Raw genomic sequence first — 27650 nt, 5'->3', positions numbered from 1 at the left:
GGATAAAGATAAGATGTGCCCTTGGCATCAGGATATCAAGAACTGCTCTGAGAAAGCAATTGTAAGCAAAGCCCCGGTACAGTAAGGACTTGTGGTCTGGTCAGCTGACTGATGTTAGTGAGAAGAGCAAAGTTTACGAAAGTGTATTTTGTTTTGTGACTGGTGGATGCTGCTGTGTGTGAATGTGGTGTGGGGAATGACAATGGAAATTCAAAAACAAGTTCATGAGAACCCGGAGGAAACTCCATAAGAGAATCGGACGTAACTCCGTATCAAGGGGACTTGATTCATTTTATGAATAAGTCCGAAAGCCACGCACTGTGCATTAATTAGCTAACCCTTTACGGGCAGATAGATTGTAACACGGCAAATGTTTGGTTTAGCTCATTTCAATAGACTAGACGGGGACAAGGACATATGTGAAGCCCATCTGACTGTTCAATTTATTGAACGGAGTGGAGTGTTGGATCTCTAAAAAGTCCACATATGTAGCTAAAGGATTACATTTAAACTTGCACTTGCATTCAGTAGCATCTATGAATCGCAATATGATTATGAAACATATTGACGTCAAACGGGAAAACCGGTGGTTCCTAATGTTGTGAGATTCTTGCTGGTGTTTCCAGAACAGCTGGTTCTAAGAGATTCGGATTCAGGACCTGCGATTGTAACAGTATACATTTCCCCAACAGATTCCTCTGTCTCTACTCGTACGTGCGTCTCCTTTAGACATCTGGGGGATGTTGTTACCACTCATTTGTTGTCTCAATGGACCATCGTATTACATACATTTCGCTTCAAGAGCGTTTAAATCCCTGACTAGGTAGGTAAACCAAAAACCTAGTGTTGTTGTATTTCCTCAGCTGGCCTTTCTAAGACACCCAAATTCTTGACAGGGTAAAGGTTAGCGGATAAGGTAAACAAGGGGCTGTGCTTCAGTTCACACAAGGTTATTTACTGCAGGTAGGAGGTGTAAGAAGAAGGGGAGAGGGGGGGGGGGGTAAAGAAACCGGGAGAGGGGTAAAGGTACATAGGGGATGGCCGGGGGTGGCGATCAGGGGGCCGGGGGTAGGTTATGCAAGCAAACTTGACTCAGCTGGAGTTTATTGGCAAAAGTGGAACATCTGTGCCGAGTTTCCTGTGAGGATGCAATGGGGTCTGGAGGAGCAGGGACTTCAAACGTGCACCCCCTCCCCAATAAGCAGCTGTCTGATAAGCAGTCGGCGCATCTAACAGCCAGGAGAGGTGTCTTACATGCCTTTGTGTACAAAACTGAGACGTGTGTGTGTGTTTGATGTCACTACATCTTGTCCAGCTATTCCACAGCGTAAGCCATTTCCAACAATAACTAACGTGTGGGTTACTGGGAATCGATTAATTTCAGGTTGTAGTACTATACTGTGGCTTTTCAGACTGAAGTATCCAAAGACTGAAGTAACTCCAAAGTAGAACTCCCCTGATCCCTTGTTTTACAAAATCCATCATCTGAAAACAGCCAAACAAAAGCCTTACTGAAGGACTATATGTAGCCTATAAGTGAATTGCAACCAATTAGTCCATTCCATGTTTACTGCAACTATTTCACTTAAATTCTAGCTATAACATCAGAACGATCCCTGAACTAGGCATTGATGGCATCACCCACTAACACGGAACCCACTGCTACCCCTCAAGAGAACGGACTTTTGTTTTGATTGACAGGTGGCCCACCAGAGCAGAACCCATGTTTTACCGGCAGACACGGCTGCGACACCAATGCCGCCTGCAGACCCGGAGAAGGCGTCCAGTTCACCTGCAAGTGTTCCACTGGTTTCACTGGGGACGGACGTCAATGCTATGGTAGGGGCCCTGCACACTATACATATCAGCTTAAACCTACGCCAGCTGATGCATAAGGGACATGGGGAATAGTCTTGAAGTTTGGGTTATACTTTATTTTACCTATTTACCTGGTAATTAATTAAAGAATGCATGGTAATAACTTTATTACATTGTTATTATCTAATAAACTTATCGGTTTCATGGGGATTCTTTGAACTAAAGACTACTTGGCACCATTTAGTGGTGACCAATTTCCTTAAATGATTTCAATAGCAAAGTATACCAATTGTAGCAATTTTTTTTGTAAATACTAGCTGCAATAGGACTGAAAGTGAAGTTGCCCTAGATATTGATCTTCAGTCAGTTTAGCAATTTCCCCACTGAGGATTGGGGGAAGATTGGGCTGAAAACAGCTCATTACATTTCATATGACTGATCTTCATAAAATAGGTCATATTGGTAAGATGGCATCTTCACAGCAGTGGTCATGATATTACATTTAGCTTATTGTGTACTTTCTAAGAACTCAGACGCTTTACATCAGTAAAGGGCCAGACCGCACAAAGAGAGAAACAAGTATTACAGGACTGAGAGACTGTAGCACAGGAAAACAAGCAATGTCATCAGGAATACCCCATCACTAATAATTCATATTATTAATATACTGTAATGTACAGTATATTCCTACATAAACTACAAATGACACAAATGATCACATTAAATCATGTATTACAAATATGCAATGAAATAATGTAAGTATTATTATGGCTGTTGATATGACTTGCGGTAAACATGAATCTGGTGCAACAGAATTGCCCTCGGGACAAATAAAGTTGTTTTGAATTGGATTGAGTTAAGTTGAATTGATTTGAATGTGCTCATTTTGTAGACATTGACGAGTGCAGAGAGACACCCGAGATCTGTGGTTCTCACGCCGTATGCAACAACCAACCGGGAACATTCCGCTGCGAGTGTGTGGATGGTTTCCAGTTCGCCAGCAATGGCAAGACCTGTGTCGGTATGTAGTGCTGAAAAAGTGTGTTTGCAGCTGTGTTGGTCTTTGCTTGCATGGCCCCCAAAATAACTGTTGTAGTTCACACAACTTAATACACACTTAAAGATACTAACCTTTTTTCAGATTTCTTCATAGCATCTATATTCATCTTCAGCTCCAATTTAAGAGTTTCTATGCCATATCAGTCTATTAATCTGTTGTTTTCATTCGTCTATCAAACCGTCTACAGAAACGTTCTCACATTTGCTACTCATTTTTATGGTTTTAGTTTAATCAAACTAATGATTCAGGGGATTTCTGTCTCCAACAAGTCTAAAATCTGCCTCCCTTTCCCCCCTATCCCTTGTAGAAGTGGACCGTCCCATAGACCACTGCCAGAGGGGTACCAATAACTGCGACATCCCAGAGCGGGCACGTTGTAGCTACACGGGGGCGTCCGCCTATATTTGCTCCTGTCTGTCCGGATTCGTGGGTGATGGTCATACTTGCCAGGGTAGGGTGACACTTAAACAGTTTGTGTGTGTTTGAGGGTGCATGTTTAATTATTCTTGTGGGGACAAGAAGCCCAAAAAGAAAAATTGGACCAACTGGGGACATTTTGTCAAATGCTATTTCTAGGGGGTTTAGGGTTAAGGTTAGAATTAGTGTTAGGGTTAGGAGCTAGGGTTAGTTTTAGGGTTAGGAGCTAGGGTTAGGAGCTAGGGTTATTTTATTTTTTTTTATTTTTTTTTTATTTCACTTTATTTAACCAGGTAGGCTAGTTGAGAACAAGTTTTCATTTGCAACTGCGACCTGGCCAAGATAAAGCATAGCAGTGTGAACAGACAACACAGAGTTACACATGGAGTAAACAATTAACAAGTCAATAATACAGTAGAAAAAAGGAGAGTCTATATACATTGTGTGCAAAAGGCATGAGGAGGTAGGCGAATAATAACAATTTTGCAGATTAACACTGGAGTGATAAATGATCAGATGGTCATGTACAGGTAGAGATATTGGTGTGCAAAAGAGCATAAAATAAAATAAATAAAAACAGTATGGGGATGAGGTAGGTAAAAATGGGTGGGCTATTTACCGATAGACTATGTACAGCGGCAGCGATCGGTTAGCTGCTCAGATAGCAGATGTTTGAAGTTGGTGAGGGAGATAAAAGTCTCCAACTTCAGCGATTTTTGCAATTCGTTCCAGTCACAGGCAGCAGAGAACTGGAACGAAAGGCGGCCAAATGAGGTGTTGGCTTTAGGGATGATCAGTGAGATACACCTGCTGGAACGCGTGTTACGGGTGGGTGTTGCCATCGTGACCAGTGAACTGAGATAAGGCGGAGCTTTACCTAGCATGGACTTGTAGATGACCTGGAGCCAGTGGGTCTGGCGACGAATATGTAGCGAGGGCCAGCCGACTAGAGCATACAGGTCGCAGTGGTGGGTGGTATAAGGTGCTTTAGTGACAAAATGGATGGCACTGTGATAAACTGCATCCAGTTTGCTGAGTAGAGTGTTGGAAGCAATTTTGTAGATGACATCGCCGAAGTCGAGGATCGGTAGGATAGTCAGTTTTACTAGGGTAAGTTTGGCGGCGTGAGTGAAGGAGGCTTTGTTGCGGAATAGAAAGCCGACTCTAGATTTGATTTTCGATTGGAGATGTTTGATATGAGTCTGGAAGGAGAGTTTACAGTCTAGCCAGACACCTAGGTACTTATAGATGTCCACATATTCAAGGTCGGAACCATCCAGGGTGGTGATGCTAGTCAGGCGTGCGGGTTGAAAAGCATGCATTTGGTTTTACTAGCGTTTAAGAGCAGTTGGAGGCCACGGAAGGAGTGTTGTATGGCATTGAAGCTCGTTTGGAGGTTAGATAGCACAGTGTCCAAGGACGGGCCGGAAGTATATAGAATGGTGTTGTCTGCGTAGAGGTGGATCAGGGAATCGCCCGCAGCAAGAGCAACATCATTGATATATACAGAGAAAAGTGTCGGCCGGAGAATTGAACCCTGTGGCACCCCCATAGAGACTGCTAGAGGACCGGACAGCATGCCCTCCGATTTGACACACTGAACTCTGTCTGCAAAGTAGTTGGTGAACCAGGCAAGGCAGTCATCAGAAAAATCGAGGCTACTGAGTCTGCCGATAAGAATATGGTGATTGACAGAGTCGAAAGCCTTGGCAAGGTCGATGAAGACGGCTGCACAGTACTGTCTTTTATCAATGGCGGTTATGATATCGTTTAGTACCTTGAGCGTGGCTGAGGTGCACCCGTGACCGGCTCGGAAACCAGATTGCACAGCGGAGAAGGTACGGTGGGATTCGAGATGGTCAGTGACCTGTTTGTTGACTTGGCTTTCGAAGACCTTAGATAGGCAGGGCAGGATGGATATAGGTCTGTAACAGTTTGGGTCCAGGGTGTCTCCCCCTTTGAAGAGGGGGATGACTGCGGCAGCTTTCCAATCTTTGGGGATCTCAGACGATATGAAAGAGAGGTTGAACAGGCTGGTAATAGGGGTTGCGACAATGGCGGCGGATAGTTTCAGAAATAGAGGGTCCAGATTGTCAAGCCCAGCTGATTTGTACGGGTCCAGGTTTTGCAGCTCTTTCAGAACATCTGCTATCTGGATTTGGGTAAAGGAGAACCTGGAGAGGCTTGGGCGAGTAGCTGCGGGGGGGGGCGGAGCTGTTGGCCGAGGTTGGAGTAGCCAGGCGGAAGGCATGGCCAGCCGTTGAGAAATGCTTGTTGAAGTTTTCGATAATCATGGATTTATCGGTGGTGACCGTGTTACCTAGCCTCAGTGCAGTGGGCAGCTGGGAGGAGGTGCTCTTGTTCTCCATGGACTTCACAGTGTCCCAGAACTTTTTGAAGTTGGAGCTACAAGATGCAAATTTCTGCCTGAAGAAGCTGGCCTTAGCTTTCCTGACTGACTGCGTGTATTGGTTCCTGACTTCCCTGAACAGTTGCATATCGCTGGGACTATTCGATGCTATTGCAGTCCGCCACAGGATGTTTTTGTGCTGGTCGTGGGCAGTCAGGTCTGGAGTGAACCAAGGGCTATATCTGTTCTTAGTTCTGCATGTTTTGAACGGAGCATGCTTATCTAAAATGGTGAGGAAGTTACTTTTAAAGAATGACCAGGCATCCTCAACTGACGGGATGAGGTCAATGTCCTTCCAGGATACCCGGGCCAGGTCGATTAGAAAGGCCTGCTCACAGAAGTGTTTTAGGGAGCGTTTGACAGTGATGAGGGGTGGTCGTTTGACTGCGGCTCCGTAGCGGATACAGGCAATGAGGCAGTGATCGCTGAGATCCTGGTTGAAGACAGCGGAGGTGTATTTGGAGGGTCAGTTGGTCAGGATGACATCTATGAGGGTGCCCTTGTTTACAGATTTAGGGTTGTACCTGGTGGGTTCCTTGATGATTTGTGTGAGATTGAGGGCATCTAGCTTAGATTGTAGGACTGCCGGGGTGTTAAGCATATCCCAGTTTAGGTCACCTAACAGAACAAACTCTGAAGCTAGATGGGGGGCGATCAATTCACAAATGGTGTCCGGGGCACAGCTGGGAGCTGAGGGGGGTCGGTAGCAGGCGGCAACAGTGAGGGACTTATTTCTGGAGAGAGTAATTTTAAAAATTAGTAGTTCGAACTGTTAGAGTTAGAGTACCGGTTAAGTTTATGGTTAGGGGTTAGGGAAAATAGGATTTTGAATGGGACCTAATTGTGTGTCCCCACAAGGTGTGTGTGTGTGCTGTGTTTGCGTCCGTGCTGTGTGTGTGTGTGCGTGCGTGCTTGGTGGCAGCCTGTTTTCTGAGGTTGAAGCACTGTTTTTTTTAAACTAATACTAAACACTAAATGATTCATTTGACTTAAATGATCTGAACTCACTCACAGGAACAATATTTATTTGTCATTAGGTCTTAACCTTTTTTTAAATGTTTTATTTGTTATTAGGGGGTAGATCAGCTTTAATATTGCAGGTAGATTGTAGGTTCCATCAATGTAATTGTCTGCATCATTTCCAATCCCCAATATATTTTTTTGTAAATATATGTACAGTACAAGTCAAACGTTTGGACACCTAATCATTAAAGGGTTTTTCTTTATTTTGACTATTTTCTACAATGTAGAATAATAGTGAAGACATCAAAACTATGAAATAAGACATATGGAATCACTTAGTAACAAAAAAAGTGTTAAACAAATAAAACAACTTTTTTTTATTGGAGATTCTTCAAAGTATCGACCCTTTGCCTATCAGGTATCAAGGTAAGACCCAGATGCAGACCGTGTCGAAGTAACAATGGTTACTACAGCAACATCGGAACAGGACAGCAGGCAGGCTCAGGTCTGGCAGAGGTCAGTAATCCAGAGGTGGGGCAAAGGTACAGGCAGGCAGGCTCCCCCAGGCAGGCAGGCTCAGGGGCAGGCAGAGTGGTCAGGTGGGTGGGTACAGGGTCAGGACAGGCAAGGGTCAAAAACCAGGAAGACGAGAAAAGAGAGACTGGGGAATTGCAGGAGCTGACACAAAAACTCTGGTTGGCTTGACAAACAAGGCGAACTGGCAACAGACGAACCGAGAACACCTGTATAAATACACAGGGGATAATGGGGACGATGGGCAACACCTGGAGGGGGGTAGAGACAATCACAAAGACAGGTGAAACAGATCAGGGTGTGACATTGCCTTGATGACAGCTTTGCACACTCTTGGTATTCTTGGTATTAAGCTCAGGTCTACCCTGTTTTCATCCTTGAGATGTTTCTACAACTTGTTTGGAGTTGTGATAAATTCAATTGATTGGACATGATTTGGAAAAGCACACACCTGTCTATGTAAGGTCCCACAATTGTTAGTGCATGTCAGAGCAAAAACCAAGCCATGAGGTCGAAGGAATTGTCTGTAGAGCTCCGAGACAGGATTGTGTCGATGCACAGATCTAGGGAATGGTACCAAAAACATTTCTGCAGTATTGAAGGTCCCCAAGGACACAGTGACCTCCATCATTCTTAAATGGAAGAAGTTTGGAACCACCAAGACACTTCCAAGAGCTGGCCCTCCGGCCAAACTGAGCAATCAGTGGACAAGGGCCTTGGTCAGGGAGGTGACCAAGAACCCGATGGTCACGCTGACAGGACTCCGGAATTCCTCTGTGGAGATGGGAGAATCTTCCAGAAGGACAACCATCTCTGCAGCACTCCACCAATCAGGCCTTTATGGTAGAGTGGCCAGATGGAAGCCACTCCTCCGTAAAAGACACATGACAGCCTGCTTGGAACTTTCCAAAAGGCACCTAAAGATTCTCAGAAACAAGATTCTCTGGTCTGATGAAACCAAGATTGAACTATTTGGCCTGAATGTCTAGCGTCACATCTGGAGGACACCTGGCAACATCCCTACGGTGAAGCTTGGTGGTGGCAGAGTCATGCTGTGGGGATGTTTTTCAGGGGCAGGGACTGGGAGACTAGTCAGGATCGAGGGAAAGATGTTTTTCAGGGGCAGGGACTGGGAGACTGTCCTTGAGTGGCCCAGCCAGAGCCCGGACTTGAACCCGATCAAACATCTTTGGAGAGACCTGAAAATAGCTGTGCAGCAACACTCCCTATCCAGCCCTGAGAGCTTGAGAGGATTTGCAGAGATGAATGGGAGAAACCCGCCAAATACAAGTGTGCCAAGCTTGTAGCTTCGTACCCAAGAAGACTCGAGGCTGTAATAGCTGCCAAAGGTGCTTCAGCACAGTACTGAGTAAAGGGTCTGAATTCTTATGTACATTTGATATTTTAGTTTTTTAGTTTTTACAAATTTGTAAACATTTCTAAAAACCTGTTTCACTTTGTCATCAGATTGATGAGGGAAATATCTATTCACTCCATTTAAGAATAAGGCTGTAAAGTAATAATGTGGAAAAAGTAAAGGGGTGGGTATACTTTCCGAATGCACTGTATGGACAGTACCAAAATAAATTATCTAATGACTGTCTCTTCCCAGCAAAATCTGCAGAGCTGGGAAGGTTGAATCACCCATATACAGTTGAAGCCGGAAGTTTGCATACACCTTAGGCAAATACATTTAAACTCAGTTTTTCACAATTCCTGACATTTAATCCTAGTATTAATTCCCTGTCTTAGGTCAGTTAGGATCACCACTTTATTTGAAGATTGTGAAATGTCATAAAGGTTGAGAGAAGGATTTATTTAAGCTTTTATTTCTTTCATCACATTCCCAGTGGGTCAGAAGTTTACATACACAATTAGTATTTGGTAGCATTGCCTTTAAATTATTTAACTGGCTCGAACATTTCAGGTAGCCACAAGCTTGTTGGGTCAATTTTGGCCCATTCCTCCTGACAGAGCTGGTGGAACTGAGTCAGGTTTGTAGGCCTCCTTGCTCGCACACGCTTTTTCAGTTTTGCCCACAAATTTTCTGTAGGATTGAGGTCAGGACTTCGTGATGGCCACTCCAATAACTTGATTTTGTTGTCCTTAAACCATTTTGCCACAACTTTGGAAGTATGCTTGGGGTCATTGTCCATTTGGAAGACCCATTTGCGACCAAGCTTTAACTTCCTGACTGATGTCTTGAGATGTTGCTTCAATATATCCACATAATATTCCTACCTCCTGATGCCATCTATTTTGTGAAGTGCACCAGTCCCTCCTGCAGAAAAGCACCCCCACAACATGATGCTGCCACCCCCGTGATTCACGGTTGGGATGGTGTTCTTTGGCTTGCAAGCCTCCCCCTTTTTCCTCCAAACAAAACGATGGTCATTATGGCCAAACAGTTCTATTTTGTTTCATCAGACCAGAAGACATTTCTCCAAAAAGTAAGATCTTTGTCCCCATGTGTAGTTGCAAACCGTAGTCTGACTCTCTTTTTTGTGGCAGTTTTGGAGCAGTGGCTTCTTCCTTGCTGAGCGGCACGTTTCACACCAATGTACGTTAATCTCTAGGAGACAGAGCGGTATCTCCTTCCTGAGTGGTATGACGGTTGCGTGGTCCCATGGTGTTTATACTATTGTTTGTACAGATGAATGTGGTACCTTCAGGCATTTGGAAATTGCTCCCAAGGATGAACCAAACTTGTAGAGGTCTACAATTTTTTTTCTGAGGACTTGGCTGATTTCTTTTGATTTTCTCATGATGTCAAGCAAAGAAGCACTGAGTTTGAAGGTAGGCCTTGAAATACATCCACAGGTACACCTCCAATTGACTCAAATTATGTCAATTAGCCTATCAGAAGCTTCTAAAGCCAGTCATCATTTTCTGGAATTTTCCAAGCTGTTTAAAGGCACAGTCAAGTAAGTGTATGTAAACTTCTGACCCACTGGAATTGTGATACTGTGAATTATAAGTGAAATAATCTGTCTGTAAACAGTTGTTAGACACATTACTTGTGTCATGCACAAAGTAGATGTCCTAACCGACTTGCCAAAATTATAGGCTGTTAACAAGAAATTTGTGGAGTGGTTGAAAAACGAGTTTTAATGACTCCAACCTAAGTGTATGTGAACTTCCGACTTCAACTGTATATAACATTCTATTGGTTTCAAGAATATTGTACAATAATTAAAATGGAAAAATTCTAAGTTTTGAATCTGGCTAATAACGGTCCTCTAAGTACAGTATATAAAAAAAATGTTTGGTGTACCTCCACTGTTATGACATCCAGCCCTGGAGTTTTCCCAGACCTAAACACTTGAATTGCATCAAGAAGTTTTTCCTCTGTAATTTAGCCTTCACATGAGTATTTCTGTTACTGTTTATTTTACTTTATTAATAGAAAATAAATCCATACAGGTGAATTTGGTTAGTGGATATGAAGGAGACAAAAATATGCTTAAAGTACTTTATTTCCTCTTTCAAAATATAGTTTGGTGAATCATGGGTGACTGTCATTTGTGACAAGTTTCAGTAAATAATGTTTGGCAGCATGTTGAAGATTAAAATTATTTGGTGCATTTTTCTCCATATTCCATCCAGTTCGCTTCATTTTTTATAATATATTACACACAATCTTTCTTGAACAAGTTCCTCCATTACTTTTTGCTTTTCTTCTAACTTATTCTGAGCCTCTATGGTTAAGTTTTTATTGCTATCTATCTGTTCTGTTAGTCCTTCCATTTCCTTTGTTAATATGGACTCTTTTGACCGAAATTGCTTTTGAGTACTGTACTCAATTGCTTTTGAGTACATGGCCCCTAAAGGCACATTTAAAAGTGTCCCATACAATAAGGGGATCTGCTGTACCTATGTTATGTCTGAAAAAGTCAGTTATAAATTCTTCTGTCCTAGTTAAAAACAAGTTCTCATCCCATAGGCTTTGATTACATTTCCAATATCCTCGCACACGTTTAAAATCTGTAAGAGTAATATAAATGCCAATTATTTGATGGTCTAACCGCATTCTGTCCCCTATAAGCACTTTTTTTACTTTTGGTGCCAGAGAGAATGACATAAGAAAGTAGTCAAGACGACTAGCTTGATTGATTGATCTCACTCGGTCAGGATTTTTACTCCTCCATATATCCAATAGTTCCAATATATCCATGACATTCTTGATTTCCTTAAGGGTGATAGTTTGAAGTGTGATTTCTTTTACTGTCTTTAGAGGTATTTAAAACCTTATTATAATCTCTCACCATAATAGTCTTGTATTGCTTGTAGGGTTGATCAATTATTATATATATTTTCAAAGAAGCGTGGATCATCATTGTTTGGAGTTAATGAGCTATATCTGTTTATGGTTCAATAACACATTTAAAATCATCCATGTACCTAGAGGATCTGTTTGAACAATTTGCACATTCGGATCAAAATTACTGTTAATTAATATCATCACCCTTTTAAATTTCTTTGCCCATGGGTGAAATATATTTTGCCGCCCCAGTCCTTTTTCCACACAACTTCATCTGAAATTAAATGAGTTTCCTGTAAACACTAGATATTATATTCCTTCTGATTATTTCTTATTATTATCTGTTACACCATTACCATTATAACTGGCAATTCTTATTTCACAATTTACCATAATGAGATACAAGTTTCAAATCTAAACTCAGCAAAAAAAGAAACGTCCCCTTTTCAGGACCCTGTCTTTCAAAGATAATTCGTAAAAATCCAAGTAACTTCACAGATCTTCATTGTAAAGGGTTTAAACACTGTTTCCCATGCTTGTTCAATGAACCATAAACAATTCATGTACATGCACCTGTGGAACGGTCGTTAAGAAACTAACAGCTTACAGACGGTAGGCAATTAAGGTCGCAGTTATGAAAACTTAGGACACTAAAGAGGCCTTTCTACTGACTCTGGAAAACACCAAAAGAAAGATGCCCAGGGTCCCTGCTCATCTGTGTGAATGTGCATTAGGCATGCTGCAAGGAGGCATGAGGACCACATATGTGGCCAGGGCAATAAATTGCAATGTCCGTACTGTGAGACGCCTAAGACAGTGCTACAGGGAGACAGGACAGACAACTGATCGTCCTCGCAGTGGCAGACCACGTGTAACAACACCTGCACAGGATCGGTACATCCAAACATCACACCTGCAGGACAGGTACAGGATGGCAACAACAACTGCCCAAGTTACACTAGGAACGCACAATCCCTCCATCAGTCCTCAGACTGTCTGCAACAGGTTGAGAGAGGCTGGACTGAGGGCTTGTAAGCCTGTTGTAAGGCAGGCTGTAACGTGACAAAATTTGGAAAAAGTCGTTGGACCAGACAGGACTGTCAAAAAGTGCTCTTCACTGATGAGTCGTGGTTTTGTCTCACCACTGGTGATGGTCGGATTTGCGTTTATTGAGGTGGAGGGTCCATCATGGTCTGGGGTGGTGTGTCACAGCATCATCGGACTGAGCTTGTTGTCATTGCAGGCATTCTCAACGCTGTGCGTTACAGGGAAGACATCTTCCTCCCTCATGTGGTACCCTTCCTGCAGGCTCATCCTGACATGACCCTCCAGCATGACATTGCCACCAGCCATCCTGCTCATTCTGTGCATGATTTTCTGCAAGACAGAAATGTCAGTGTTCTGCCATGGCCAGCGAAGAGCCCGGATCTCAATCCCATTGAGCACGTCTGGGACCTGTTGGATCGGAGGGTGAGGGCTAGGGCCATTACCCCCCAGAAATGTCCTGGAACTTTCAGGTCCCTTGGTGGAAGAGTGGGGTAACATCTCACAGCAAGAACGGGCAAATCTGGTGCAGTCTATGAGGAGGAGATGCACTGCTGTACTTAATGCAGCTGGTGGCCACTCCAGATACTGACTGTTACTTTTGATTTTGACCCCCCCCCCCCCCCCCTTTGTTCAGGGACGCATTATTCAACATGTCTGGGGAGCTTGTTCAGTTTGTCTCTCAGTTTGTTGAATCTTATGTTCATACAAATATTTACACATGTTAAGTTTGCTGAAAATAAACACAGTTGACAGTGAGAGGACATTTTTTAAATTTATCATAAAATAATATAGAATTTAGTTTATTTATCATAATATATGTGTGTAAACTCACCATTAAAAAGTACCATAATGATTGAGTGTCCATAGCTATACCATGATATTTGCATTGCTACTAAGTAATGCATCCATCCATCCATCCCTGTATTTCTTATTGTCCCTCGTCCAATGCAACATGGCCCACCACCAAACGAAAGCAGTAGGAATTTCCATATGTCCTTGTGAAATTTGTGGATTTGTAGAACTCCTTTTTCATTTGTTGACCTTAGAGTAGACTTTAGAGGTTGAGGTAGTGAGCTGGGTGTGTTGCATCCAAGTTGCATCCAAAGAATGGTATCCCTGACCTTATCGAACGCTTTGCTTCAACACGTGTACAAAGTACTTTAGTTATGCAGATACAATGTTTTATTGACTGTACTTTTCTAAAGAATGATGTTTCTTTCCCCATCTAACACCATTACATAACACAGTATGTGACATGTCATGAATGTATGTTTCACATTTAGATACTTTATATAGTAGTGCAATACCAATACTTTTTGTATTTCCATAGCAGGATTTAATATTCACATTCCAATTGACTGTGTATATTTCAGCTGTATATTACAATATTTTGATACCTTATTTTCAGTTGAATTTAGCATCTGTGTCCTTATTGTTTCTCATTGACTGTTGTTCCTCACACACAGACATTGACGAGTGCGAGCAAGGTCGCTGTCACCAGGACGCCGTCTGTTATAACGCTCAGGGCTCCTTCACCTGTCAGTGCCGCCCTGGTTTCCATGGCGATGGCTTCCAGTGTGCCCCTGGCTCCCCAGGTAGGTAACCCCTGTGCTTTTTGGTGTAAATAAATCCCCTTTTTCAAACCCCAAGTTGTGTGAGAGGAGTTCTTCTCAGGGTCATGGTCATTTGGAACCAAACAGAGGTTTGATCCCCGGTCAAGTCATACCAATGACTCTAAAAATGGGTGAATCTGCAGTTCAAACACTAACAACGTTGTCACCCGGCCAGTGTTTTGGTAAATAGCTACTGGATGGGGCTGGAGAAATGTAACCATTCTCAAGTGTATAGATGGAGCAATGGATGCAAGAACTGACCGTCCATGACATCAAAATTATAGTTTTAACCATGTTTTAAAGCGATACATGGTTATTGATGTGCAGATTGGCCCTTTAAGGAAATGGACAGGGGCTGTACACCAAGCTGCCTCATGCTGCAGAAACAGAATATAGGCTCCTACCCTATGGGCCATTTTGTCTCAGACAAGGCTACTGATACTTATAAGTTAAACAGCAGCCAGAGGCAGTATAGTCCAAAATGTGCAAGGGAAGTCAAGAGACATGCATTCAGAAGGAACCTCTAAATTGTATGGCTATGTCCGGAAGTATCTAAATAGTGTACATTGCATGGGTATAGCTCGAGCTCTCATCAGACATCTTCTTCCCCTCAAAACATTAGGATTTGCGTAGTTTTACTTTTCTGTCTTAGTGCCAACAGCTGGAACATGTGAAGCTCCTAACAGTATAGTTTGGTTTAGAGGGAGGGGGGGGGGGCAAGACAGATTTGTTATCAAAGGAAAGCATAATATACCAGAGACAAACTGTTTATATTGAAAGTCCACACAAGCCATAGTGGACTAAACATTATATACAGTGCATTTTATTAACGGAGGTCTGTTCGCTAAGTTAAACAAGTCTATCAGTGTTGCGTCATCGCCTGGCACCGATAGAAAGTTATTTAATCATGGAACGCTCCCAGCATGGCAGAAAGTGGATTGAGGCGAATGCCGGAACAGTGTGTACTTCAACAAGACTGATATAAGACTATATTAGACTGCTAAAATATGGAACTGTTAGGGGGAGGGAGGATGGATGAAGGGTGTGTGTGCGTGTGCTTCGGGGTTCTGAAACTCACTCTGAACTGAGTGTCCGTTGGTTTCTGGTGTGCCTTGACCACATGTCCCCCTCTTCCCTCCCCCTGAATGACATTTAAAGGTTGACATTTGACACTGCATCCTTCCTGTGCGGGGATGGGTATAACAACACACAGATGTTATGTAGGGAGGATAAAGGAATGGAAAGGGAGGTTGGTGTTGATACATAACATACGATCCCCGTTAGGAAAGACCAACATAGCTGCTCATTCTCCATACAAATAGGGCCAAAGGCCTGGAACATGTCACAAGGATGTGCTGGAATAGAGCCAATGGTCCCACACTCCCGAATACAGACTCCTGAGCTGCGTCCCTAATGGCCTATATAGTGCAATACTTTTGGCCAGGGCCAATAGTCCAATTTAGTTGAACACAAAAGGTAAAGATGCCCTGGAGTTACAAACAGGAATTTAAACGTTTAATAAACAACAACAACTGCACCTATTGACGTCCATTTTCTCTTTGATTCAACTCACCACTGTATATTTGGGAATATAGGGTATGTGTATTCAAGTGTTCCATTATTTCACTATAGGCTGGCCTTGGGTGTTTGTGAGTTGGCATCTTTCTCAGATGTTACCTCTTTGTTCAAGTCCAATCGAGGTGTCAACTGCATGTATGTACTCCACCACGCTAATTATACCTCATTCTCCTCTGCCTCCAGGCTTTGTCATATTTTGTACAAGCCTTCTGCAAAGGGGATTAAATTTGGCCTCCTTTGTATGAACTTATACTTGTAGTACACACTGTAGTGTCTGGACCCTGTGAGAGTTGACCTGGTTGTCTTCCGCTCGTCTCGACGGTTGACGACCGTCTGACAAAAACTGTTAACTGTTTCCATTGTTGTGACTAGTTGTCTTTATGTGGTGGCTTTTGTTGATTGTTGCGGCCAGACGTTGTGCATAGCGCAGATTGTATGTTCCGGCTGTTTGAGATTGTTATGACTAGTCTGTGGTTAACCAGACAGATACCCTGGGGATGAGACACTGTATTCCAGATGTCACCGTGTCCCCTATGTCAGATTTACAGGACTGCAAAAATATTCTACATTGAATCATATGCTCATCGGCTCTCTCCTTATTCCATGTTTTCCATATTAGTAGCAGGCAATTAACTTTAGTTTTGAACTGCCATGTGCCATGTAGTACAGTAAGGCAATTATATTTAAACCAAAACTATACAGCGCTTTAAAAAGATAGCAATTTCTTTAAAAACCTTTCTAAAAGACATGTAGGATCATTTTTATTTTCTTAATTTCCTCTTATTTCTTTTATTACTTCTCTCATGTCATCTTTCTGTTTCATTCCAGAGCTTGAGAAGACGCAGTGCGAGCGAGACAGAGAAAGCATCCAGGTCTCTTCCGACACAGGCTCGTTTTCCTTCTTCCGCCCACGCCCCGCCGTCAGTCAGTACATTCCTACCTGCGACCAGCATGGTGCCTACGAGCCCACCCAGTGCCACGGTAGCATTGGGCAGTGCTGGTGTGTGGACGGCAATGGTCAGGAGGTCCCCAACACTAGAACTGGCCCCGGCCAAAGACCTTTGTGTGAGTGACTGCCTCAAAAGGTGGTGGGGCCGATTTGGTCATCCTTGGCTTTTACCTTAATATTCATATTCAACATATTCATCCATTCATAGCACTCATGTCTATTTCATTACACTCAACATTTGTACCCGTTTGCTGAATAAAAATACAGTAGGAACCCACTGGGCACATACTGGTTGAATTAACATTGTTTCCACGTCATTTCAACAAAAGAAATATACAGTGCCTTGCGAAAGTATTCGGCCCCCTTGAACTTTGCGACCTTTTGCCACATTTCAGGCTTCAATCATAAAGATATAAAACTGTATTTTTTGTGAAGAATCAACAACAAGTGGGACACAATCATGAAGTGGAATGACATTTATTGGATATTTCAAACTTTTTTAACAAATCAAAAACTGAAAAATTGGGCGTGCAAAATTATTCAGCCCCCTTAAGTTAATACTTTGTAGCGCCACCTTTTGCTGCGATTACAGCTGTAAGTCGCTTGGGCTATGTCTCTATCAGTTTTGCACATCGAGAGACTGAATTTTTTTCCCATTCCTCCTTGCAAAACAGCTCGAGGTCAGTGAGGTTGGATGGAGAGCATTTGTGAACAGCAGTTTTCAGTTCTTTCCACAGATTCTCGATTGGATTCAGGTCTGGACTTTGACTTGGCCATTCTAACACCTGGATATGTTTATTTTGGAACCATTCCATTGTAGATTTTGCTTTATGTTTTGGATCATTGTCTTGTTGGAAGACAAATCTCCGTCCCAGTCTCAGGTCTTTTGCAGACTCCATCAGGTTTTCTTCCAGAATGGTCCTGTATTTGGCTCCATCCATCTTCCCATCAATTTTAACCATCTTCCCTGTCCCTGCTGAAGAAAAGCAGGCCCAAACCATGATGCGGCCACCACCATGTTTGACAGTGGGGATGGTGTGTTCAGGGTGATGAGCTGTGTTGCTTTTACGCCAAACATAACGTTTTGCATTGTTGCCAAAAAAGTTCAATTTTGGTTTAATCTGACCAGAGCACCTGTGTCTCCCAGGTGGCTTTTTGCAAACTTTAAACGACACTTTTTATGGATATCTTTAAGAAATGGCTTTCTTCTTGCCACTCTTCCATAAAGGCCAGATTTGTGCAATATACGACTGATTGTTGTCCTATGGACAGAGTCTCCCACCTCAGCTGTAGATCTCTGCAGTTCATCCAGAGTGATCATGGGCCTCTTGGCTGCATCTCTGATCAGTCTTCTCCTTGTATGAGCTGAAAGTTTAGAGGGACGGCCAGGTCTTGGTAGATTTGCAGTGGTCTGATACTCCTTCCATTTCAATATTATCGCTTGCACAGTGCTGCTTGGGATGTTTAAAGCTTGGGAAATCTTTTTGTATCCAAATCCGGCTCTAAACTTCTTCACAACAGTATCTCGGACCTGCCTGGTGTGTTCCTTGTTCTTCATGATGCTCTCTGCGCTTTTAACGGACCTCTGAGACTATCACAGTGCAGGTGCATTTATACGGAGACTTGATTACACACAGGTGGATTGTATTTATCATCATTAGTCATTTAGGTCAACATTGGATCATTCAGAGATCCTCACTGAACTTCTGGAGAGAGTTTGCTGCACTGAAAGTAAAGGGGCTGAATAATTTTGCACGCCCAATTTTTCAGTTTTTGATTTGTTAAAAAAGTTCAATAAATGTCGTTCCACTTCATGATTGTGTCCCACTTGTTGTTGATTCTTCACAAAAAAATACAGTTTTATATCTTTATGTTTGAAGCCTGAAATGTGGCAAAAGGTCGCAAAGTTCAAGGGGGCCGAATACTTTCGCAAGGCACTGTATGTGATGACATTAAATCAACGTGAAAAACTGATTGGATTTTCAAAAAGTAATCAAAGTAAAGTAACTTTTAACCTAAATTCAATGGCATGGTTGAACGTTTTGTTGATTTCGCATTTAAATCAGGTTAGTTGAAAACTCAATCGAATATAAACCAAAACTAGATGTTGATAGGGCGTCTGTGTCCAGTGGGAAATGTAACTTCAGTTGTCCTTCCTTGACAGGTATTGACCAAGCAGTGATTCCTCCCCCGATCGGACCCACCACCAGGCCGGATGTCTCTCCTGTGGCCCCAGGGACCCACCTGCTGTTTGCCCAGAGCGGGAAGATCGAGCACATCCCTCTGGACGGATACAGCATGAACAAAGGGGAGGCCAAAGCCCTGCTGCACCTGCCTGTGAGATTCCACATTGATGCACCTCAACTCACCTCACATTATCTCAAACAGACAGTCAGATAGCTACTCATTCAGTCAAGCACTGCACATCACTCGCTAAAAGCACTGTGGGAAGTGACTTATTGACTCACAAACGTTAACTCACTCACTCTCTTCCCGAGTGAGAGATTCACTCAGTCAATAAGTCACTCCTCTGTAAGCCCCGGTGTAACCGATGTGAAATGGCTAGCTAGTTAGCGGTGGTGCGTAACGATGCTTCGTGGGTGACTGTTGTCTGTGTGCAGAGGGTCCCTGGTTCGAGCCCGGGTAGGGCCGAGGGGACGGACTAAAGTTATACTGTTACACCGGCATACCACACTTTGTTAAGATGGCTGCTCACCAGATGGCCATAGCTGTCTTCTCAGACCCCCAGTCTTAGGTTGAATGAAAAGAGGGGGTTTTGCTAACCTCTTGCTCGCATATCAGATGTTTTCTTTAACCGGACTGAGAGTGCGTTGATGGGTGTTGTGGGTCCACGCACCCACTCTCTGTAATGTCCCAAATGCCACTTGAACAATCTCCCGATTTTGTGAGTCAACCATCCATACTCGTCCTCAGGCTTGTCATCTTTCTTCTCACTGGCGTGGAATGGGCTGGCAGAACGTGTAACTGGACATACAGAGGGATTCTTCCCCATAAAAGCTTCAATTGTTTGGCAAGCCGCATTCTGCCATTTTGAAATGTAATGTAACATTATGTACTTCAATATGTCATTTGGTTGAACCCCATCTGTGAAATGAATGGGGTGAGATATTATCACTGTTAAAGTAGTTCCTGTTCTGCTTGCAACGCAAATGTGACAGTCTAGTTAAACAGTTTTTTACATAATAAATTGTTCTCTTGCTGTGAACAGGGGCTCTATTGAGTGTGTGTGACATCCTATATTCTGACACTTGCATGGTTTCCAATTAGCAGTTAAGAAGGGAAAAAAGAAGGGCATTTTATTTGTATTAGTGCCAGGCCAGCTACACACGCTACTACGGTACAAAGTGCATCGGATGAGTGGTCTTTTCAATGTGACAATGTGTTTGTATCTGTCCCGATCTAAATAAACCATTAATCAATAAAACCCTCTGTCTTTATGTGTTGCTCCCAGGACAGAGTGGTGATCGCCGTGGCCTACGACTGTGTGGAGAAGATGGTGTACTGGACGGACATCACTGGGCCCTCCATCAGCAAGGCCAGCCTGGAAGGAGGAGACATCATTTCTCTCGTCACAACAGGTGAGCAGTACACAGGTCTCAGGTCAGTCTGGAGAGAAGAGACACCATCTCTCTTGTCACAACAGGTGAGCAGTACACAGGTCTCAGGTCAGCCTGGAGGAAGGAGACACCATCTTTCTCATCACAACAGGTGAGCTGTTCACAGGTCTGAGGTCAGCCTGTAGGGAGGAGAAACCATCTCTCTCGTCACAACAGCTTTAGTACACAGGTCTCAGGCCAGTCTGGAGGGAGGAGACACACTCTCTCGTCACAACAGGTGAGCGGTACACTGGTCTGAGATCATTTCAAACCTAGCTAGCATGGTCCATGAAATGCATCAAGAATGGTAATAGTTAACTTTTCATTTATCATGTTTTGTTTCTCTTAATTTCTCTTTATAAAGGCTTTACATGTGGGTATAATGAGTAAACAAAAACACATCGGTGATCTGTCTATCCATCAAAAGTTCCATTAATTTCATCTTTTGACATGTGTGAAACAACACGGACAAATGGCAGATTGCCATCCATTGTCTTGGTAGTCTTTCAATGTTCACTATATATCCAAAAGTATGCGGACACCCATTCAAATTTGTGGATTCGGCTATTTCTGCCACACCCTTTGCTGACAGGTGTATAAAATTGAGCACAAGGCCAAGTAATCTCCATTGACAAACATTGGCAGTGGAATGGCCTTACAGAAGAGCTCAGTGACTTTCAATGTGGCACCGTTATAGGATGCCACCATTCCAACAAGTACGTTTGTCAAATTTCTGCCCTGCTAGAGCTGCCCCGGTCAGCTCTAGTAGCAACAACGGCTCAGCCGCAAAGTGGTAGGCCACACAAGCTCACAGAATAGGACTGCCGAGTGCTGAAGCACGTAGCACGTAACACTCACTAGCGAGTTCCAAACTGCCTCTGGAAGCAACGTCTTCACAAGAACTGTTTGTCGGGAGCTTCATGAAATGGGTTTCCATGGCCAAGCAGATGCACACAAGCCTAAGATCACCATGCACAATGCCAAGCGTCGACTGGATTGGTGTAAAGCTCTCCGCCATTGGACTCTGGAGCAGTGGAAACGTGTTTTCTGGAGTGATGAATCACGCTTCACCATCTGGTAGTCCGACGGACAAATACCTGCCCGAATGCATAGTGCCCACTGTAAATTTTGGTGGAGGAGGAATAATGGTCTGGGGCTATTTTTCATGGTTCGGGCTAGGCCCCTTAGTTCCAGTGAAGGGAAATCTTAACGCTACAGCATACAATGACATGCTAGATGATTCTGTGCTTCCAACTTTGTGGCAACAGTTTGGGGAAGGCCCTTTCCTGTTTCAGCATGACAATGCCTCCATACACAGAGCAAGAGCAAAAATTATATGTTGAGATCTGTGTGGAAGACTGGCCTGACACAGAGCCCTGACCTCAACCCCATCGAACATCTTTGGGATGAATTGGACCACTGACTGAGCCAGCTCTAATTGCCCAACATCAGTGCCCGACCTCACTAATGCTCTTGTGGCTGAATGGAAGCAAGTCTCTGCGGCAATGTTCCAAAATCTAGTGGATAGCCTTCCCAGAAGAGTGGAGGCTTTATAGCAGCAAAGGAGGGACCAGCACCATATTAATGGCCATGATTTTGGAATGAGATGTTCAACAAGCAGGTGTCCACATACTTTTGACAATGTCGTGTCCCCCAGGGATGGAAATATTGCTTGCCTAAGGATAGTATTTTTTTCCCTGGGCTTGTAGAAAATATGACCAACTAGCTTGCTGTCTATTGAAATTTTCTCTTCTGAAAGATTTTGGACCCGGGCTTGTAGGAATTGCAGTCTACTACCCCAGCTGGCCAGTGCCCCAACTCCTTAAATTCCATCCCTGATGACTCCCATAGAAAATCAGCCGTTTCTGTCTGATCTAGGCGTAATGATGTCCTCCTCCTCTTTTCCTTAGACCTGGAGAGTCCAGAGGGTTTGGCTATCGACTACCTGGCCCGACTAATGTTCTGGACGGACTCCATGAAGGACAGGATTGAGGTGGCCAAACTGGACGGAAGCCAGCGCCGTGTCCTCTTCGACACCGACCTGGTCAACCCTCGGCCCATCGTCGCTGACCCCTCCTATGGGTACGTGTTTTTGGACAATGTCTGAGTGATTCATTTGATGAAAATGTGTGATTAAATAAGCAGTTAGTTCTTTGTGCTGAAGATATATTATCCTTAACCGCTAAGGCCTGGAATGATTTCGCTAGCGAATCTGGCAGGTTAGCCGTTTCATGATTTCGATAGCATAATGTAGGTTGACAACACAAATCACCAGTGCTGTGTTCCTTTTAAAGCTGTTGGTTTAAAAATATGGTTCTAAGCATCGTGCCAGGAACATGTTTTCTCTGGATTGTTGTCCAGACGACTCTACTGGGCAGACTGGAATAGAGACGGGCCCAAAATCGAGATGTCTAACATGGACGGAACCGACCGGACAGTCTTGGTTAAGGACGACCTGGGGCTGCCCAACGGCCTGACATATGACCCTGAGAGCCAGCAGCTGTGCTGGGCCGATGCTGGTAAGAGGCTATGCTAAACATAACACTATCGATGCTGGTAAGAAGTTACGAAAAACATGCTAACACTATCTGTAAAAAGCTATGCTAAACGTGCTTACACTATTGATGTTGGTGAGAAGGTATGCTAAAAATGCTAACACTATCGTTTCTGGTAAAGACGCTACACTAAACATGCTACGTAGAAATCCATGGGAAAATCCCACTCTACTGAGGCAGTTCAGATGACTTAGTTAGTTGAAGCATGGTGCTAGCAACAGGGATGTTGGTTTGACTGCTGCATGTTTTCTTTTACCTTTACAGGTACTCGTAAGGTACAGTGTATGGACCCCAACGGTAGGAACCGTAGGACTATTGTGGAGGGGATTCAGTATCCTTTCGCCATCGTATCCCATGGGAGGAACCTTTACTACACTGACTGGAGAAGGTATGATCACCTGGGTCCGGTTTCCCAAAAGCATCTTAAGGTTATGTTCATTGTTTGAACCTTCGTAGGAGCATCGTTAAATCTCCAAGCTGTTTCCTTAAACTATTGTTACTAAAGTTGCACTTGAAAATGCTTGTTATTTACTGACTGCCCTTCTTTAGATTCTCCTACTATACACATAAAATCTCTGCTATACATAGAGACAGATAGGCCTAAACATCTTTATTCTGTGTGACTGACGATAACTGCAGAACGAAGTTGACTACAAATACAAAGTCGCTGCAATTGTTAACAAACAAGCGAAGGATTAAAAGATGTTTCAACTTTAAAACAGAGATGACTGCATTAAAATATAAATACTCTAGGTCTAGACCTATAGGCTACATATCCCTATATATTTAAATCATGTAAAAATAAATTCCATGATCAATAATTTGAGTTCTAATTTGCTAATTGTCAGTTGTCAAAAGAGTAAGAGCCTTCAAAAGAATGATAGTAGACTTCATAGTTATGAGTACGAGGTGTTTTATTCATAGCCATTTGAAACAGTACTGTTTATTTAAAAACGCAAGTGTCTCATAAATGTCTTAAGTTTGTTTAATGCCAATGATTATTTGACGTGGCTGAAACATTGTTGTGTGGTTCCGGGGGGGGGGGGGGGGGGGTCAGCAGCTTGGGAAATGTTTTGATAATGTAGTTTGCTGTTGCCAGGGAGGCGGTGGTAGCCGTGGACCACACAACAGACAGAGAGACGGACGAGTTTCTGCCACAGAAGCGTTCGCGAGTGTACGGCATTGCCACGACCCCAACTCAATGCCCACAAGGTAAGCCTCCTCACACTTCCTCACTCTCTCAAAAGCCTTGGTTTGCATCCCAAATGGCACCCTATTGGCACTCTAATAGGGTGCCATTTGGGGATAGTCGAGGTCAGTGGTCACCAACCTTTTCTGAGTCAAGATCACTTTCGTAGTCAAAAAGTAAGCCGAGATCGACCTGTCAGGTAAAAAACGTGACTTAAAAAAATGTAACAATCTAATAACTGTTCTGTAGGAATGAGGTTTGTGCTGTAGGACAATTACATTATCACAGCATATTGGCTACAGTTTACGTACACTTAGGTTGGAGTCATTAAAACTCCTTTTTCAACCACTCAACAAATGTCTTGTTAACAAACTAGAGTTTTGGCAAGTCGGTTAGGACATCTACTTTGTGCATGACACAAGTAATTTTTTCCAACAAATGTTTACAAACAGATTATTTCACTTAAAATTCACTGTATGACAATTCCAGTGGGTCAGAAGTTTATATACACTAAGTTGACTGTGACTTTAAACAGCCTGGAAAATTCCAGATAATTATGTCATGGCTTTAGAAGCTTCTGGTAGGCTAATTGACATAATTTGTGTCAATTGGAGGTGTACCTGTGGATGTATTTCAAGGCCTACCTTTAAACTCAGTGCCACTTTGCTTGACATCACAGGAAAATCAAAAGAAATCAGCCAAGTCCTCAGAAAAAAAACATTGTAAACCTCCAGAAATCTGGTTCATCCTTGGAAGCAATTTCCAAACGCCTGAAGGTACAACGTTCATCTTTACAAACAATAGTACGCAAGTATAAACACCATGGGACCACGCAGCCGACATACCGCTCAGGAAATTCTGTCTCCTAGAGATGAACGTACTTTGGTGCGAAAAGGGCAAATCAATCCCAGAACAACAGCAAAGGACTTTGTGAAGATGCTGGAGGAAACAGGTACAAAAGTATCTATTTCCACAGTAAAACGAGTCCTATATCGACATAACCTGAAAGGCCGCTCAGCAAGGAAGAAGCCACTGCTCCAAAACCGCCATAAAAAAGCCAGACTACGGTTGGCAACTGCACATGGGGACAAAGATCATACTTTTTGGAGACATGTCCTCTGGTCTGATGAAATAAAAATAGAACTGTTTGGCCATAATGACCATCATTATGTTTGGAGGAAAAAGGGGGAGGCCTGCAAGCCGAAGAACACCATCCCAACCGTGAAGCACGGGGGTGGCAGCATCGTGTTGTGGGGGTGCTTTGCTGCAGGAGGGACTGGTGCACTTCACAAAATAGATGGCATCATGAGGAAAGGAAAATGATGTGGATATATTGAAGCAAAATCTCAAGACATCATTCAGGAAGTTAAAGCTTGGTCGCAAATGGGTCTTCCAAATGGACAATGACCCCAAGCATACTTCCAAAGTTGTGGCAAAATGGTTTAAGGACAACAAAGTCAAGGTATTGGAGTGGCCATCACAAAGCCCTGACCTCAATCCCGTTAAAAAAATGTGGGCAGAACTGAAAAAGCGTGTGCGAGCACGGAGGCACACATACCTGACTCAGTTACACCAGCTCTGTCAGGAGGAATGGGCCGAAATTCACACAACTTATTGTGGGAAGCTTGTGGAAGGGTACCTGAAATGTTTGACCCAAGTTAAACAATTTAAAGGTAGTGCTACCAAATCCTAATTGAGTGTATGTAAACTTCTGAACCACTGGGATGTGATGAAAGAAATAAAAGCCTAAATAAATAATTCTCTCTAATATTATTCTGACATTTCACATTCTTAAAATACATTGGTGATACTAACTGACCTAAGACAGGTACTTTTTTACAAGGATTAAATGTCAGGAATTGTGAAAAACTGAGTTTAAATGTATTTGGCTAAGGTGTATGTAAACTTCCGACTTCAAATGTACCTACTGCTGCTTTTGGTGGGGTTTGCTCTTATTCTTATTCACCACACATGTAGTGTGCATTTGATTTCAAAGTACAATTTAAAGTACAATTGTGCCAAGTAACTAGAAACTCCTATATGTGATGGTAATGTTATCCGAATGTCTCCCGCAGCGTATAACTACTGCTCGAACAACGGAGGCTGTTCACACCTTTGTCTACCCCGCCGCAGCGGCTTCACCTGCCGGTGCCCAGACGTGGTGGACGGAAGCTGTGTGGAGAGGAACTTGTGAGGAGTGAAGAGAGAATAGTAGATTCTCCTCCTAACTGCACAAAGGGATTGTGACACGTGTACCTTCCAACTTCCTCTGTAGAGGAATAATGATAAACTGCCTCCGGGTGGGGGTTACTCTGTGGCCCAAATCCATTCAGATCGCTAGGCCTCTACTGCTCAGTTTATTGTTGAATCCCCTCTGGCAGATCTGAGAGGATTGGGTCGTTTGTAAGGATATGATAGCGATCTCTACTGTAGTTCTCTGGTTAGTTAGGTGGAGATGCTATCCTATTGCTTACACCTATCTCGTCCTTTGATCTTGTTACTGTTACGGTGTGTATTTGAAACCTCCCAAATTATTTTGCCATTATTTTCTGATCCATTTGATAAAAGGTCACATTGTATTTTTACCTGAAATATAGACGTATTATCTGAAGTACACGTTTCCATTGGTGCACTTGATGACCAGTTATAGCTGATTATTACTGTGAAGGTGTACAGATTGTTGGGCATAACGCCAGGTTGTCGGTGTTTGGCTGCCACAAGCCTATCTGGAGAGAAGTTGGCCCATCGCCTTTTGATGACCTCATTCTCCCCTTGACAGGGTTGACAGCCCACCATAGGAGTGTTACATAAGGTTAATGCGTGTACTGTGTGTGCAGCTGTGCGGTGACTATGAGAAAAAACAAGAACATTTACATTATGTGCAGCTGTCCTATTAACATTTTTACAAGTTTGGTGTACATGGTCTTTTTTCTTGTTAGTCCAGTAACATGTTTGTTATCAGGAAGATGTCTTTTTTTTTTAAAGCATACAGTAACTATAATACCAGTTTATGGTTTGTGAAAATACACATTGTCATTTGTAAATGCATTATATTTCTAATACATACTCAAAATGAACTGTGGCGAACGCAAAATCTCTGGTCATGGCCTATGTACATAAGCCCTGTCCGACACAGAACAGCCAATAGGGCAGATGCCCAGCTCCTGCCTCTGTAGTGTGAGGCAGCTTGACGTACAAGTACACCCATGGACAGAACGCTAGTCTATCAAAGGGCTATACCATAAGTCCATCTCCTTAATGCTGAGTGCCAAGCAGGGACATCGGTCCCATTTTGTACGTCTTTGGTATGACTCGACAGGGGATTGAACCCCTAAACTTCCAATCTCAGAGCAAACACTAACAACAGTTGGCCAGTTATTGTCTTATATGATTGGGCAAAATGTTGATTTCCGCCTAAACAGGCATACCCAAATGTAATTATTTTATCATGAGATGGCCATAAATAACAACTAATGTTGCATAGTTTTAGACATGTCTGGAACTCACCTTTCTGTTTTTTTTTTTTATAAATGGTTGAGGTGTACTCACTTTTGAGGACACAAGCTCAAGTACAATGTACAAATGTGATTTTTTTTTTAAGCGGATTTTTTTACAAAAGTGGAATTTCTAACATGCTGA

The 27650-nt window shown here is 43.1% G+C and overlaps 1 protein-coding gene across 1 annotated transcript in view; it reads left to right on the top strand.

The window, feature by feature from the left end:
* LOC109889476 (nidogen-1) overlaps window positions 1–27088 on the top strand; it is a 62666-nt gene extending 35578 nt beyond the window's left edge. The window contains exons 9-20 of the mRNA XM_031828842.1: window positions 1702–1839; window positions 2711–2839; window positions 3186–3329; window positions 13977–14105; window positions 16530–16766; window positions 18815–18987; window positions 20123–20249; window positions 22178–22349; window positions 22629–22786; window positions 23087–23210; window positions 23922–24034; window positions 26087–27088. Of these exons, the coding sequence (XP_031684702.1) occupies window positions 1702–1839; window positions 2711–2839; window positions 3186–3329; window positions 13977–14105; window positions 16530–16766; window positions 18815–18987; window positions 20123–20249; window positions 22178–22349; window positions 22629–22786; window positions 23087–23210; window positions 23922–24034; window positions 26087–26205 (1763 nt within the window). The 3' untranslated portion in view covers window positions 26206–27088. The remainder of the gene's footprint in view (window positions 1–1701; window positions 1840–2710; window positions 2840–3185; window positions 3330–13976; window positions 14106–16529; window positions 16767–18814; window positions 18988–20122; window positions 20250–22177; window positions 22350–22628; window positions 22787–23086; window positions 23211–23921; window positions 24035–26086) is intronic.
* Window positions 27089–27650: the final 562 nt, after the last annotated feature.

This window comes from Oncorhynchus kisutch, linkage group LG1, assembly GCF_002021735.2.
Source record: "Oncorhynchus kisutch isolate 150728-3 linkage group LG1, Okis_V2, whole genome shotgun sequence".
NCBI classification, from domain to species: Eukaryota; Metazoa; Chordata; class Actinopteri; order Salmoniformes; family Salmonidae; genus Oncorhynchus; species Oncorhynchus kisutch.
This window is presented reverse-complemented; position numbering and strand designations above follow the sequence as displayed.